The sequence below is a fragment of the Tasmannia lanceolata genome, unplaced genomic scaffold (genome assembly GCF_043159265.1).
Source record: "Tasmannia lanceolata isolate RefF3 unplaced genomic scaffold, GAP_Taslan_0.1 ptg000015l, whole genome shotgun sequence".
NCBI classification, from domain to species: Eukaryota; Viridiplantae; Streptophyta; class Magnoliopsida; order Canellales; family Winteraceae; genus Tasmannia; species Tasmannia lanceolata.
The window spans coordinates 50,567,763-50,582,995 of NW_027518692.1; the positions used below are offsets into that span (position 1 = coordinate 50,567,763).

At 37.4% G+C, this 15,233-nt stretch overlaps 1 protein-coding gene and 1 long non-coding RNA gene across 2 annotated transcripts; both read left to right on the forward strand.

The window, feature by feature from the left end:
• The first annotated feature begins 5,258 nt into the window (after positions 1 to 5,258).
• LOC143892232 (uncharacterized) lies at positions 5,259 to 11,985 on the forward strand. The gene is made up of 5 exons (XM_077396698.1): positions 5,259 to 5,370; positions 6,306 to 6,399; positions 6,496 to 6,593; positions 9,136 to 9,452; positions 11,208 to 11,985. Exons 2-5 carry the CDS (start codon positions 6,391 to 6,393, stop codon positions 11,675 to 11,677), a joined length of 894 nt encoding a protein of 297 aa, XP_077252813.1. The 5' UTR covers positions 5,259 to 5,370; positions 6,306 to 6,390; the 3' UTR covers positions 11,678 to 11,985.
• Positions 11,986 to 13,800: 1,815 nt separating this feature from the next.
• LOC143892234 (uncharacterized) lies at positions 13,801 to 14,848 on the forward strand. The gene is made up of 3 exons (XR_013255459.1): positions 13,801 to 14,362; positions 14,470 to 14,617; positions 14,704 to 14,848. It is a non-coding gene; the product is annotated as an uncharacterized LOC143892234 (long non-coding RNA).
• The last annotated feature ends 385 nt before the right edge of the window (positions 14,849 to 15,233 follow it).

A 15,233-nucleotide genomic window follows, 5' to 3' on the forward strand; every position in this document is an offset into this window, starting at 1 on the left:
GTGAAGTCTCAAAAAAGTAGGTACGGCCCACTTTTTTTTATGATCCAAACCGTTCATCTGTTTGGGCACAACGTAGATAGGTTGTGCCCCAAAAATCATTTCCATAGGATGATCCTAACCCTCCGATCTGAACTGATCTGAAAATGGAGATTTCCAAAAACCATTTATGGAATCTTCTACAGATCGGAGGGTTAGGATCATCCTATGAAAATGATTTTTAGGGCAGAACCTATCTACGTTGTGCCCAAACAGATGAACAGTTTGGATCATAAAAAAAAAGTGGGCCGTACCTGTTTTCCGAGACTTCACGTGTTTTCACGGCCACCCATCATATAAATTCTCTACATATATAAGGAAAGTGAATCAATTGGATAGGGATAGGGTTTTTTGAATGATTACTACTACTTTTAAGGTATGTTGGATAAGGAATAAGTGGGAGCATAGGGGGTTGGATATGGAATAAGTTTGTCACCACTTGATCAAGTTGGGTTCCACCTTGATTTGACACTCGTAACCATTCGATTTGCAACACTATGATTTGAGATTAATATATATGACTTTTCGTTTCTTAATTGTACATTCTACTTTATTATTTATCAAATGTTTTATTCAAACCAATTTTGATCTATGGTTGGGTGCACTAGATGGACTCTACAGGGCTCCATATCAAAGGTTCAAATGTTCGGATAAAAATAACAATAGTACTAGTTTAAGGATCAAATTTTCACCATCGCTTTTTTACCAGAGCCTATCAGAGTCTTCTTCTTCCGATTAGATGCTCTTCGAAGTGCTTTTAAGATCTTACTTTCTTAATCCGAGTCACATTCATTTAGAACCTAACCATTCATCGGAGTGTCCTAGGTTCTACTTGGGATATACTTGTGTTGTACACTGTTTCGGCGTAGAATTAGGAGAGGTAAGAGTGATGTTAAGGACAGATGGAGAGAGGGGAGAATCGTCATTGAAACAAGAAACGCAGGAAAATGTGAGTATTTTCATACATAGGTGCCCTCCATTCAAATATGGGGCACTCTTATCGGATTTTGCGGCTACCTTTCAGAGCGCAGGATATGCATCCAATGGACACTCTTTGAATTCAATTGTTGTGTCCAAATCTTGTCTATTAATGCCCAGATCTTTTGGATACGTAGGACCTTGTGGGTCCATTGACACCCCTATTCTTATCTTTCTTTATACGAGAGCACGCATGTATCCTGGGCGGATGAATGCAATCAAGTCCACGTGATCCCAGTCGAGCAAGAGGATAATTCTGAAGAAAAGAACCGAGATCTTGTGGAATCAAATGAACCATGGGGAAGTTCAGAAGAAAAAATGGGCAGGACGCTCACTAAGAGCCCAGCATACCCCTTCCAAATTAGCTGATTATATAATTCACAAGTGACGAGCATTTAGAATTTTAGATATCTTAGGCTTATTGTTTTGATGCTCATATGTGCTAAGCCTTGGTTCTCCCTCTCCAACATGTCTAAGGGATGGTTTTGTGCCTTTATTGTATCGTCTCTCTTTATTAAATAATCCAGTAGGGATCCCAGGGATCCCCACCAAACCCAGCTTACTTATAAAAAAAATAAAGATATGCGTGTAGTGCTCCTTTTTAGGAAAACACATTAAGATTTTCCGCATTCATTATGATTAATAAAGGATTCCAGCAAAACTCGAAAGTGCTGGATGCTTGCAGAGTAGACAAAAAACATCATAAAATGATTGAAATACCCTTATTATAAGGATAATATTTCAAACAAATGGCTAGTGATCACTGAAGACCAACTCTGTCTGTAATCTTCAGCCAATACAGTTGCCGGAGAGGATTATTGGGGTGCAGTTGGGGGGTCGGATCGGGTTGTGCTTTTGCTATAAAATGACATCAAGCCAATCTGAACCTGCCGGAATTTAGGGTAAAAGCTCAACCCGAATTCCTAAAAATCGACCCGCACAATTGCCAAAGACTAGATATTGGATCTGTTTTCCATCAACTAGCCAACCACCTCGTGACGGTAGGACCCTCCTCGAACCCCTGGCCACGAGAAGAGACTCTAGACAGGTCTGGAGTCATTTTAGCAATTACTTAAAAACTTAAACCATTTATTAAGGGTATTTTTATCATTTGAATCTTTCTTTCTTTTTTGAGGAAAACGGTAAGAAAATCATTTTAGCTTCGTTTATGTGGCCTCATTAATTCAAAATGCAACCTTAGGGCCACCCAAATGCTATTTGAGGAAACCTTGATCCTATGGTCCTAGGACATTAATCCATCAAACCATGATCAAGCATCGTTTAGGGTTCCACCTTTTGAGAAGTCTCTTTAGAATGCAATCAAGATTATGTGGATTGCCTCATGATGTTCTACTTAGATAACCAGTCTTGACCACACATATATGCTCCCATGTGTTGTAAGACCCCAAAATTTCCTTTTACCATTGATTCATAAAAGTGACTTTCCCCATATAGTTGCTCTCTCAACCTATCTCTCTGGAAAGAAAACTTTCCACAGAGATAGGTTGCAAATAGACAGTTAAAATGACCATGACACGCAGCAATTTGCTTGATGATCAGGACTGTTGATCTGATGTGCCATTAGAGGGTGCTCATGTGGGTCCAAGTCCAGTGCCAAAAATATAAGTCCTTCAAAATTAAGGCACGAAAACTCCATCATGGGAATCACTTCACATAAGAAGAAAGAATTCTTTGTACCTCATAAACTTTGTTTTAAATAAAGGCTACTGATGTTATCACCGCCATGTTTTGATAACTGCACAAACTGACATTGTCTTTTCTTTTTTAACTGGCTTATGTGAGCTTTTGGAAATTAAAAACCTTTGATGACTGGTTAATGAGTAAAAGAAAAGCGAGTTCGTGCAATTATCAAAACATGGTAATAGCCTAAATAAATCATGGATGAATGAATATTTTTTAAGATCAATTTAATAAACTTTTAGATGGTACGAGAAGAATCCCGAGAAATTCCAAGAAAACGTGTGACTTGACCACCAAGTCATTGGATACCCTTTCGAAACGGACAGTGGAAAGTCCTGCTGTTTTTTTTATTCAAGGGAAAGTGCAGTCCAGTTGTTTTTTTAAGACTCTCTCTCTCTCTCTCTCTACATTTAAAATAAGAAGTGTTGGATGCCCCACATTGAGCTCCGGCTCTAGTTCTTAAATTAGAAAATAACTTTCAACCTGTTTGAATGATTCTAGGAGTCGTCGAGAAACGATTGCATTAAAATTTTCACCTTTCCTAACTCCACATGACATTCATATGATTAAATTTCACCCTCCCTAAATGGGGACCTTACAACATCAAATAAGAATGGAGGACTATTGATATTGGCACTACATTGCACGATTTGTTGGATGCCCTCTTCTGCTCACCACCATTCCTTGCCTTTGCATGTACCAACTTGCTACAGCTTACTGTTGTTATCTCTTTACTCACCTACTCTTGTCTTAGCCATAAATCTAACCCTTCAAGAAAATCATGTCGCCCACTTTGTTAGAAAATAACAGCATGATACTTTCACCTCCACTCCTTGAGCTTACCCTGTAAGTTTGAGGTTTTACAAAATGTATAAAATTTAAAAAGAGATCTGTGCTAGCAAATCAATTTTATGACCAATTCTGGGACCAACCAAGTCATGACTCGCTGAGTAATTGTGAAACAACCAATTACTCCAAAGGTTACACTGTTAGAGTTGGTGTTATTTAATCATTTATACTTTCAACAGTACCCCTCACAAGTGGCCTCTCTTTTGGGTTGGTGGATTTTTAATATCAAGGAGTTGTTAGATTTTGAACCCAGGACCTGCAGTGAGGCAGTAGCTCTGATATCATGTGAAACAACCAATTACTTCGAAAGCTAAACCTGTTATAGTTGGTGTTATTTAATCATTTACACTTAAGTAATAAAAGCATGTTCCGCACTTCATTGGATGATAACAACTTGATACTTGCACCTCCACTCCCTAACCCTACGCGCTGGGTGGTAACCAAACATGATGCTTCTTAAAGGAGAAAGGTGTTTCCTTCTTATACTTGGGTGATAATTCTTTAACCCTAAATAGAAAATCATTGCATTCACTCCAGTACAGCTACGGATCCTTAAAAATGAAGTTAGTTTCACATAAGGAAACACAACGGTGGTTAGGGATCGTCTTGCGTATTTGGGAAGGGTTTCTTGCCTTTTCTCCATCATTATCATTAGCGTTAAAGGAGGTAATCTGGAACATTAATTGGGGCATAGAAAATCATATCATCACAACCATATTTTGATATTTTCGCTAACCTATCTTCCTTCTCTCTCAGTATTTAAAGAGCTGTCAAAAGGTTATTAGATTTCCCAAAAAGCCTCTCATAGAGCCAATTAAGGAAGAAAAGACAGCTGGGTTTGTGCAAATATCAAAATATGGTTCTGCTGATAACATTTCATCTTTCCTTTGATTCTGGTGGCCCACAACAACAAAAAATTGGTAGGATTATTTGGGAATGTGTTTAGCCTTTTTTTACCCCTATTTGGAGGGAGTGTGCCACATAGGCTGGAGGCTAGATGGTGCGATGTAGGACTGACCTGAACATCAAATCCCTATTCTGCTATATAATATAGGGAGATTTGCTAGGGACAATCACAGAAGGCATTTCGCGCTTGGGCTGTTGCATGTGACACCATCCACAGAGACTCAGATTTTGACTTATTCATTTAATCCATACGAGGTGGCTGCTCTCACATGCAACACGCCAAGCGCGAAATGCCTTATGCCATGGTCCCTAGCAAATTCCATAGTATAGATATACCATTTAAATATGGGATTTGCTAACGATTGCCGAAAATCCTTTAAATATACGCTATTGAATGAAAACTACTAAAAAGAAGAAAACATAATGGGGTAGGGATACCCTATGTAATAAAAAAATAAATAAAAATAAAAAATAGATACCTAAAAATAAAAAATTAAAAAGAAATGCCAAGCTAGAGGCAACCATACAAATATCAGCTACAATGGCTGTCCTATTCTCCGTAGCGTTTTGTATTTTGTAAGGGCGCTCTTTAGTTTAGCTTTCCTAAAATCTCCTCTCGGTCTCCTCTCGGCGCAATTTAGTAGAGAACCGGTCCCCAACCCCCGCCTCCATTCAAAGGTCCGAAATTACCACGTGAGCAGCGTGTGTATGATCTTTCGCCACGTGTCAAGATCGTAGTGTGGACAGTACCTTCTAGAACGTCTTCGAAAAAGCAAGGAAACTCGTTTTACCGGTCCATGAACACGTGAGACTCTAAATCGCGTATAAAAAGGCCCAAACCCCTTTCATTCTCATGTTTCTTTCTATCGGCGTAAGAACTCAGCTTTCTTCTCTCTTCTGGTAATTCTTCAAGATCTCTAAATTTTCTTTGATTTCTTCTCTTACCTTCTTCCAGATCTAGTTTTTCTTCATACATTGTCTAGATTTTTTCTTTTCTTCAATTTTTTTTTCTTCCTTTGATTTTCCTGTCCGAGGAACAATTTCTAAATTTTCTTTGATTTTTGCTTACATTCTTACAGATCTAGTTTTCCTTCATATATTGTCGAGATTTTTTTTCATTTTTATTCGATTCATTCGTTTTTTCTTTTTTTTTCTTTTGACTTTCTTGTGCGAGGAACAATTTCTATTGCAGATATTTTATTTGTTCCTTTTATTGTTTTATAGAATTCACGATTCTTGTATTTGATGCCTCGATACTCATATTTTGAGGGGGAAATTCTTCTTTTTTCCCTTTATTTTTTGTTTCATGGAATAGTTTTTGGATCCTGTGGATTTTTCTCTTTCGGATTGTAAGTTTTTTGTAAATTTTACTTAAAGTTTCGCGGTCTGATGGAATAATCTAGGGAGATCCATGCCAAAATCTTCTGCTTTCCCCCATGTGTTGGTGTTTTTAGTTTTTTTTTGTGTGTGTGTGTGTGTAATTGCCTTAATTTTGGTTGGAATTGGTCTTTGTTGGTGAAAAGAAGGGCAATGTTTGTAGCTGATTTATACGGAATTTGTGTATGGATTTCTTAATTAAGAAAGATTGTTCAATTTTAGTAGTTGGTAAACCGTAAAAGATCTTTCCTTTCGAATTTCTTGTTGATTTTTTACTAACTTTTCTTCGTTAATTTGTTATGAATGATTGGTGCTCTCTCTCCCTCTCTCTGTTTGGGAATTGAAATTATATCCTCAGAATTGTGTTTACCAATTTGTTACTATTCGTCATCAAATTTTCTTAATGTCAAACTTCTTTCTGGAACTGGCCCTCACGGTTATTTGAATGTGTTGAATAGGTTCTACAAAGAGCCTTCACCACAACTGTTAAAGGCTTTTCAGTATTTCTAATTACAGAGCGTGTGCATTGGGTATTGGGGAAACATGGCAGAGGTGAGAAACTAGTTTTGATTTCTGTCTGACCTCTCTTCTCAGTTATTCCCCATTTTATGTATGTACATCTATGCTATAACCGCTGGATTTGTGCAGGATGGGTATAAGGTTTCCTTGCACGTTTATGATCTCAGCCAAGGGCTTGCTCGCCAGCTTTCAACTTCCTTTCTGGGCAAAGCTATTGAGGCTATTTGGTAAGTGATCTCTCATGGAAATTACATTCTACTAAATGGAAAGATGCATCTTCGAATTTACAAGCTTTTCACTTTCCTTAGAGCTACATATCTATTTATTGTGGGAAACACAAATATATGAGAATGTGTGTGTTTTTTTCTTGATGTCCTGTATTTGTACTGATTTTTTATTGATTTCATATGTTCCTCTGGTCATCCTTGCCCATCCTCTGGTCATGCTTGCCAATTGAGCAATTTAACTAATATTCTAAAGCATATGTTATCTTTGTAGAGAGATTCGAACTCTCTATGTGTAACTAAACACCTTAGACTGCATTGCCCAGCATCGTAGAGGACGAATGGCACATCCGCAAAAGATCCTGAAGAATAACATACACAATGAAGAAAACTAACAAGTACAACTTCTATTAAACTCAACCTAAGTACACTCTTCAGTTCTTTCCCCCTGTCTTGTGGAGAAACACACTTTAGTTATATATAGATCTTACGAAGGTTTGTAGGCCTATTGTGGGTTGTTTACCAATACAATCATCGGTTAAAATTCTATTGACATGTCAATTTCAGCCAACATATGTCAGATTTCATGGGAGCTGAAGTCCGAAGTAAGTCGGTGCGAAATTTGATTCCTTATATGTACTCATATAACAAAAAAACCTCAAATATCCAGGAAATATTAATGCCTATTCCATTAATAAGATGAGTAACTTGAAAAGTAATGGACATTGCCCGGTCATCAGCTTTCAAAATACAAGAAAGATCTAATATTTGAATACTTCATTACATTTGACTTTTTTAGAGTACACTATTTGCATATATGATATATTATATACTTCTTTAATCACTTCTAGCAAATGGTAATTTGACCGTTTACTAAAAACTTTATTAATTAATTTTAAAAACAGCCTTTGACAAATGACCAAACAACCAAAGTAGATCATAAAATCAATCAAGTATAGACCTGGTTCAGGTTTGTATAGTATTTTCTTCAATCTTCTAGTTCTAGCTTTTTCCTTTGTTAATTCTCTATATGGTTCAATGGATCACATTCCTATTTTCAAAAGAAAAAAAATCAGATTTGAAGTTGTGGAGATTAATCTAAAATTTCATGATTAAGTATGTTTAAAGAGAGATTTGTCTCTATCAGCGAAGACTTTCAAAGACCCATTTGGAGTAAAGTGGCATTTTCCATTTGCTTAGGTGGAAGAAATGAATAAAATAACCTTATGGTCACAGTCACCTACTTTATATAAAAAAACAATTTGTGTTTTATTTTTAAATTTTCATAGGAACTTTTTCACAAAAATTTGCTCTTGAACTCTTGAATAGTTTGTCTTATTTTTCAAAAGAATTGACAATTTAATGCAGATTTTATGATAACATCGTTAATTTAAATATCTCATGGGAACTTGAAAAAGTCTTCAAAAGTTCAGTGATGAAAGTGGAAATGACGGTACTTATGAAGTAAACAATTTAATTAACCGGTATACTATTACATTAACTTGTGATAACTTACACTATTTATACATATTATTATATGGGATTTGCTAGCTCCTAGCGTCCATCGCAAGGCATTTCGCGGATGGGCTGTTGCATGTGAGCCTCTGTGGCTGAAGACAAAATCTGCTGAAAAGTGAGCCTCTGTGGCTGCTCTCACATGCAACGGACCATCCGCGAAATGCCTTCTACGATGGACGCTAGCAAATCCCTTATTATATTTATTCAATACACATATTATATGAGAACCAGATTATTTTATTTTTGAAATTTTTTCAATATTTCCAAAACTTTTCCTGAATTTTTCGAACGTGTACCTTGCTGAATATTGCATGAATTAGAACTTTGTGATTCAATACAACTGTGGTTTTATGTGCAGTAAAAGGCTGATAAATTTTATCTGATTGATGATAGCTATAACTACAAGTCTCTAGAATCCTACACTTTCCTTTATATGTAAACTGGAAGAATATTTAGTGACGAATCAAGTGTTGTAAATTTACTCAGTCAAAGCATTTGTCTCAGCACCTACAAAATGGCACTGCCCGAGGCAGGCATGTGTGCGTGTAGAAGTACAACAGTAAACAATAGAGAATGAAGCCATTCTTTGAGATTGGACTGATATAAACTGCACTATTGGAAAAAATATTTTTCTCATATTTCAGTGTGTTCAATTAAAACTGACGCGTTGTCTTTGCGTTTTTTGCACTCTTTTCCAATGTGCATGAAGGATATGCATTGTATATAATTTGTTGCTCTTCACAGTGAAACAAGTGGGGTAAAGTGTGAATTGTTAAAAAGAGTGTGTGATAATTTTCAATAGGATAGAAAGTCAACTGTGAGAAACTGGGAAGGGGAGTGCTCGAAGGTGCTTTTAATCTTTGCATGTACATAAATAATCTTTACAAGTGGTTTAATTTATGTAGGTTTTGTTTTGTTTTATTTTCATCTTTTGAGCAAGATGCAAAAAAATAATCTTGCATGACTTATTATAATTTGTCGGTATGAGGTCTTATGGATATATATACCTTTCATGTCAATGGCACAGGCACACAGGGGTGGTAGTGTATGGAACTGAATACTACTTTGGTGGAGGCATCCAACAAGCACCTGTTGGAACAACTCAATATGGAACTCCACTAAGGGTTGTGGACTTGGGTGTAACATATGTGCCTAAGGAATTATTTGAGGAGTATTTACTGGAGATTAGCCCACGATACACAGCTGAAACGTACAGCTTGCTCCACCATAACTGCAACAACTTCAGTAACGAAGTTGCTCAGTTCTTGGTGGGGGCCACCATTCCGGACTACATCCTGCAGCTCCCTAATGAGGTCATGAATAGCCCAATGGGTCCTATGATATGTGAGTCTTTAATCTCTTGTCACTTGACTTTCTCTTCTGTTCATTTTTTACTTTTATTTGTTTGAAATATTGGAATGGTGGTTTTATATGCTGCATAGATTCTTCTAAATGGTTTGAAACACAGTTGCAAAGTTTAGATCCAGGAATAAATCTGTAAGGCAAATGTTTGGAAAATATGGAAAGAGTTTTGGAAAAATTCGGAAAAAGTGCTAGTGTTTTTCTATTTACAACTCATATATTTAGTATTTCTTTTTTCTAACTATGACACAACAAAAATCATGAAGGATGGTTAAGTGCATGTGTTTGTTAGATTAGGATGTAAGTTCAATTTTCATTTTAATGTTTTTTTTCAACAATTTTGAATTTCTCATGAGATTTACAAACAATAAATGAGAATTGATGAATAATTCTTAAAATTGATATTAATTTGGAAAAACCAGTTTATCATGGAATATTCACATCTAATTAGAAAAGTACAAGAAGCTTTAGTTAGGATTTGTTGTGAGTTTATAACAGAGCACCAAAAATTTGGGGATTTTTTAACATTTTATTTTTTTTCAAAAATTATTCAATAATTGGGTGAATTTTGTAACTATAATTGAAGTACCCAAAATGGATGGTGGGACTTTTGTGGATCTTATAATCACTGGACTGTTTGTTCCTTTCCCTGATTCTGTAACTCATTGCGGTTGAACCACAAAGACCAATCCTAGCATATCCAATAATAAATTGGCCCAACGAAATGGTTCTGAAATATAGAAAAAGGCAATAAAATGTAATATCTTATAGCTGATACTATAGACCCTAACAAATCTTAATAAACAGTTGTGAGAGGAAAATTTCTGACATTGCTGCAGGAAAAAAGAAGATTATTAAACATTAGATAGAGATAAGAGAAGATGGAGTGGGGAGCTCTAGCAACCAAATATTGGAAGAGAGAGAGAGAGAGAGAGAGAGAGAGAGAGAGAGAGAGAGAGAGAGAGAGAACTAAATAACACTGCAGCGTAATAAGTGGCTAATCGACTCAGAATTCCATACCCATGGGCCTCTTTTAATGCCATACAGATTTACTCCTTATCTTTAGTTAATTTTATTTGCAAATGGGACATAAAAGGCTTCTTTAGAAGCCATTTCCTATGTTTTTCTAAAACTATTAAAATGATTATTTCTACATAATCATATTTAACTTCGGAACCAAATTTGATCTCTTAGGGCCCGTTTGGATACACGGATTTTAGAATCTTGGATTTCCTCAAAATTGTAGATGGGAGACAAGAGAAGAAAGAGACCAGCCGTCTTCTTCTGACGTTTGGATACACGGATTTTAGAATCTTGGATTTCCTCAAAATTGTAGATGGGAGACAAGAGAAGAAAGAGACCAGCCGTCTTCTTCCGATTTCTTGCCCTTCTTTCCGACAGCAAGAGAGCAGGCGATCCTCCCATGTTTCCAGGTTGTAGAAATCTCAGGATGGGGGAGAGATTTATAAAGCCTGGGTTTCTTACTTAAAATCAAAGAAACGCTGTCTGGACGCATACAGCAGCTTGATCATGAACCATCTTTTACACTTTTTTCAAACTAAAACCTGGATTCTAAATCTGTGTATCCAAACGGCCCCTTATTGTCGTTAACTTTGCATATCATTTTCTAAAGTTGAAATCTCCATCTTATTTTACCTGGGAAGAAATGTTGTTATGTTACTTAAGATAGCTATATGACGTAGTCCACTCTACTTTTGTTTGATTTTGTTGGTGCAGTACCCATGATCCAGCGACTAGAAATGACGTTGCAATCAAATGCTGTTCCTCAAGCTCCTCAGTTCAAGCCTCCTCCTGCCATGGCCCAGCTCTCTCAATCTAGGACTTCTGTTTCAACTCCCACCGCATCCATCACCTCTAATACTTCTTCCAGAGAAACACCCATCCCCAATCCAATTGAGAACCCTGCCAAATCAGATACTCGTTACATGGAAACTGGACACAAGTCCCATGAAAAGCTTTCAGAAACTAGTGTCAAACCCTCTGAAACAGTAAAAGAGAAAATAGTCAATGGAGTTAGCAGAGACCCTCTCGGAGAAGCTCGAAACAAGGTGCAGGAAGAGATCAGCCGCGAGTTTGCGGCAATCATGGCTACTGGAACATTGCAGGCAAGTGAGGCAGCAGCTCTTGCTACTAGGAGAGTTATGGAACGTCATGGACGCTTGAATGTTGCAATGCCCCAAAGTTAGAAAAACAGCAGGGTGATTTATTATCATAACCATTTTGGGAGTACGGTGGTTGCATCTTCTCAGTTTACTGAGTATATGTCATGGTCCTTTCCTTTAATTTTTCACATTTCTATTTAAGAGATGTGTGCTATCCCCTTAGGCTTAAGAACCTGGGTAAATTGGGGGATAGTAATCCATCATTTTTTTTGTTGTGGATTATTTTATTGTTACTCAAATTTGCTCACACTGCTGCTGCATGGATCGTTTGCAAGTTTGTTGTAAGGGTCTAATCTTTTGAGTTTAAATTCAATAATCAGATTTGAACTGAATTGATTTTCAGAATCCAAAATGAATGGGTCCTCAGTTGTAAAATGTAAGTCCAATAATTAATTTTGGACTTGCAATCGGTTCTAAAAAATCCAAAACAGATAGGGCCTTAGCTATCAAATATCAGTTACCTTTGTATTCCCCTCAATCCTCTTTTGGAACCTCCGGGATTTCACCGTGCTACTTGAGAAAGAGGGAATGTCTTGCCGAGTTATTTTGGTTGGATGGAGCAGATACATCCCTATTTATCTGATACTAACGTCTCTTCATGGATTGGTGACAGATTTGCATTTCATTTCCTCTGATAGCTATGCTGATTTTGATTGCCCATCTAATTTAATAGAGCCCTCTCTTTCCCTTTGGTTTGGGAAATTAACTACGGCTATTTAGATGTCCATATCGGTCCAGCTTGTGACAACCAATGCCGACTCATTATTGGCTCAAAATTATGTTTAGGCCCTGTTCCTTTCAAATTATGACAACCGATTGTGAGCCTCAATAATAGGTTTGGGGGCTCACAATCGGTTATCATAATCTCAAACAAACAGGGCCTTAATTTTGTGTCACTGAGCATGAATTAGCCTCCGTAGAGATGTTAAAGACAATAGGCATGGAAGGGCATTTTGGGTATTAGAAGAAGAAATTTTCATGACAAACAAGCAAGAGTGTGGCTTTGGGGAGCGGATGGTTAGAAACAAATCTAACGGTTGAAACTTTTTGTCTAAATGTTTCACTGATCAGATGGCTATAATTGCTGGATCGTTGCTGTTTTGGGTATGAGTCCCATCAATGGTGTGACCCTTCGGATTTCCATAGGATTTTGCTTGAAAAGTTTTTTTGTCCATTTTGTTTTTCCATTGCTGCTACCATCAAATGCCAGTTTCTATTAGCCTCCAACACAAGCAAGCAGGCAGTAAGTAGCTTGATCGGATTGAAGATCATATAATCTTGACCGTTGATTTGGTCGGTCATTCATTCATTGGGTCCAGATCCCACATTGATGGGCCAAGCACAAAGGGCCCCACATGATTAATGGACCCGATCACCTTAAATTCTGTAATGATTAGACCCGTTGATTAGGATATACGATTCAGATTTTTCTATTACTTTGAGTGAGAGTCTGTGCTTTTCTTCTACGGAGCTTTTGATCGGACTGTTCTCCTTTTTTTGAATGGTAACACCCACAAATTTTTTTAATCTTACCTTTAGAACTATATCTGCATTTTTTTTGAGATGGTGAAAATTATCAGAGAAAATGCATACAACCGACAGAGTCGAGTTGAGAAAGAGTACACCCAGTCGCAGAGAAGATAGAAAAGGATAAAGAGAACACCAATAGAAAGAAGCCTCCCGATACTAAAGGTGGAGAAAATCAAAGATCTCTAAATCTGGTCGGTACATTCGTCCTGGGCTAACCAATCCGCCTCTCCTTTCGCCAACATGATGTTATTGGACGGAGCGACCTTTCACCCGATCATGTATCTCATCAATGATCTCAGAAAGTCTCAAGGAGGGTGGGATCTCCCTTCCAACCACCTGATGACATTGAAGGAATCACCTTCCACAACAAGGTTGTCCGTGTCTCCAGCCGACATCAGTCTAATACCTTGAAGGGTTGTCTAATGCCTTGAAGGGCTACTCTGACTTCTGCTTCGTTTGAATCCTTAATACCACCGATCGGCCCAGAAAATACCATTTACTACGGTGATTTTCGCCCCTAAGGAGCCCTCCAATACCCAGTTACCCACCGGGCATGGGTTTAGCCAACCAGGGGGTTGAGAGCGACAGTCTCCTCAAACACCCTGCTAGAGCAAATCTCCTTCCTACAACGTCTAATATCTTGGCCTAGTATAGCTGAAATTGTGGAAGACTTTCGCCCAAGTGATTACTAAAGATAAATTCCTTGAGTAAGAGAAATAAGCACTCTTGACTACATTCTTAAAAGTGCGCCCATTTCTCTCTTTCCATATGACCCAGATAAAGGCCATCGAAACTAGCTTCTATTGAATCCTTCATTTACTAGGCCACAACAACAAAAAAAAGCAGTTGTCTAGGAGATCCTTGAAAAAAGCCGGGAACACCCACGAAAAGAACTACATCTGTATCTAAACTTGATAGATGTAATATACTAGTCCATGAACAGAAATCTGGATATAATTGTGTTGCACCATTAGATTCTGTTTCTCTTCCATCTCCATGAAATATAGCTATTATCACTAACTAAAACCACACATTTTTAATCTTTTTTTTTTTTTTTTGCATATAAAACCATATCCATATTTGCACATGAAAAGATGCAATTTAGGAGCTTTTGCTTAAAATTGAATTGGAATCAATCCGGATGGTACAGGTGGACTTGCTTCATCTTCAAATCAGCTGGTATCCTCTTTCAATTTTTCTATTATCCATTTATTTGCATTACCTGGAAACACAATTCAGGTATTGTTTCCACTGGCCTACTTACCACGTACCATATCATGTGGCAGGTCAACATGGAGCATTTTGCTGATGTTGGATTTCGTTGGAGGACAATGTGGAACCATTTCTGGCACATGATAATGGAGATGAAAGGGACCTCTTTGGCACATTAAAAAAAAAAAGGTCCCACAGAGCAGAATACAGAGTCTTCAAAAGGTGTGTGTATATATATGATCTTCTGAATCTATTCTGTACAGTAGTTTTGCAGATGACTTAAGACATGTTCATATTCTCCATCACAGGCTTCACCTTTAGTGAAGTTGGTAGAATGCGTTCAAGCATTGGCAAAGTTAACTGCTGCCATTTTTCTTCGGAAGGAAATTGTTAGCTAGTGTTGGACTTGAGAAGAAGGTAATGCATGATAGCCCATGTAATAAGGAAACTCAATTGTTTGAATAACCACCATGGCAGAGACTCTTTTAGAGCTATGTTAATCAAGACAATACCTTAGTTCCACTTTTCATTTCTGTTCATATCCGTTCATATAATTTTGGGGGCCGTTTGAATACGTGGATTTTAGAATCTTGGATTTTCTCGAAATTGTAGATGGGAGACGAGAGAAGAAAGAGACCAGCCATCGTTTTCTAAGTTTTCACCCTTCTTCCTAACAACAAGAGATTAGGAGATCGTCCCATGTTTCCAAGTTTTAAATCTCTGGATGGGGGAGAGATTTCTAAAACCTGGATTTCTTACCTAAAATCCAAGAAACGCTGTCAAGACAGCATATAACAGCTTGGTCATGAACCCTCTTTTACTCTTTTTTCAAACTAAA

Coding starts and splice junctions, on each gene's coding strand:
- LOC143892232 (XM_077396698.1), top strand. Junction 6,594..9,135: donor AAAGCTATTGAGGCTATTTG/GTAAGTGATCTC, acceptor TCAATGGCACAG/GCACACAGGGGTGGTAGTGT. Junction 9,453..11,207: donor CCCAATGGGTCCTATGATAT/GTGAGTCTTTAA, acceptor TTGTTGGTGCAG/TACCCATGATCCAGCGACTA.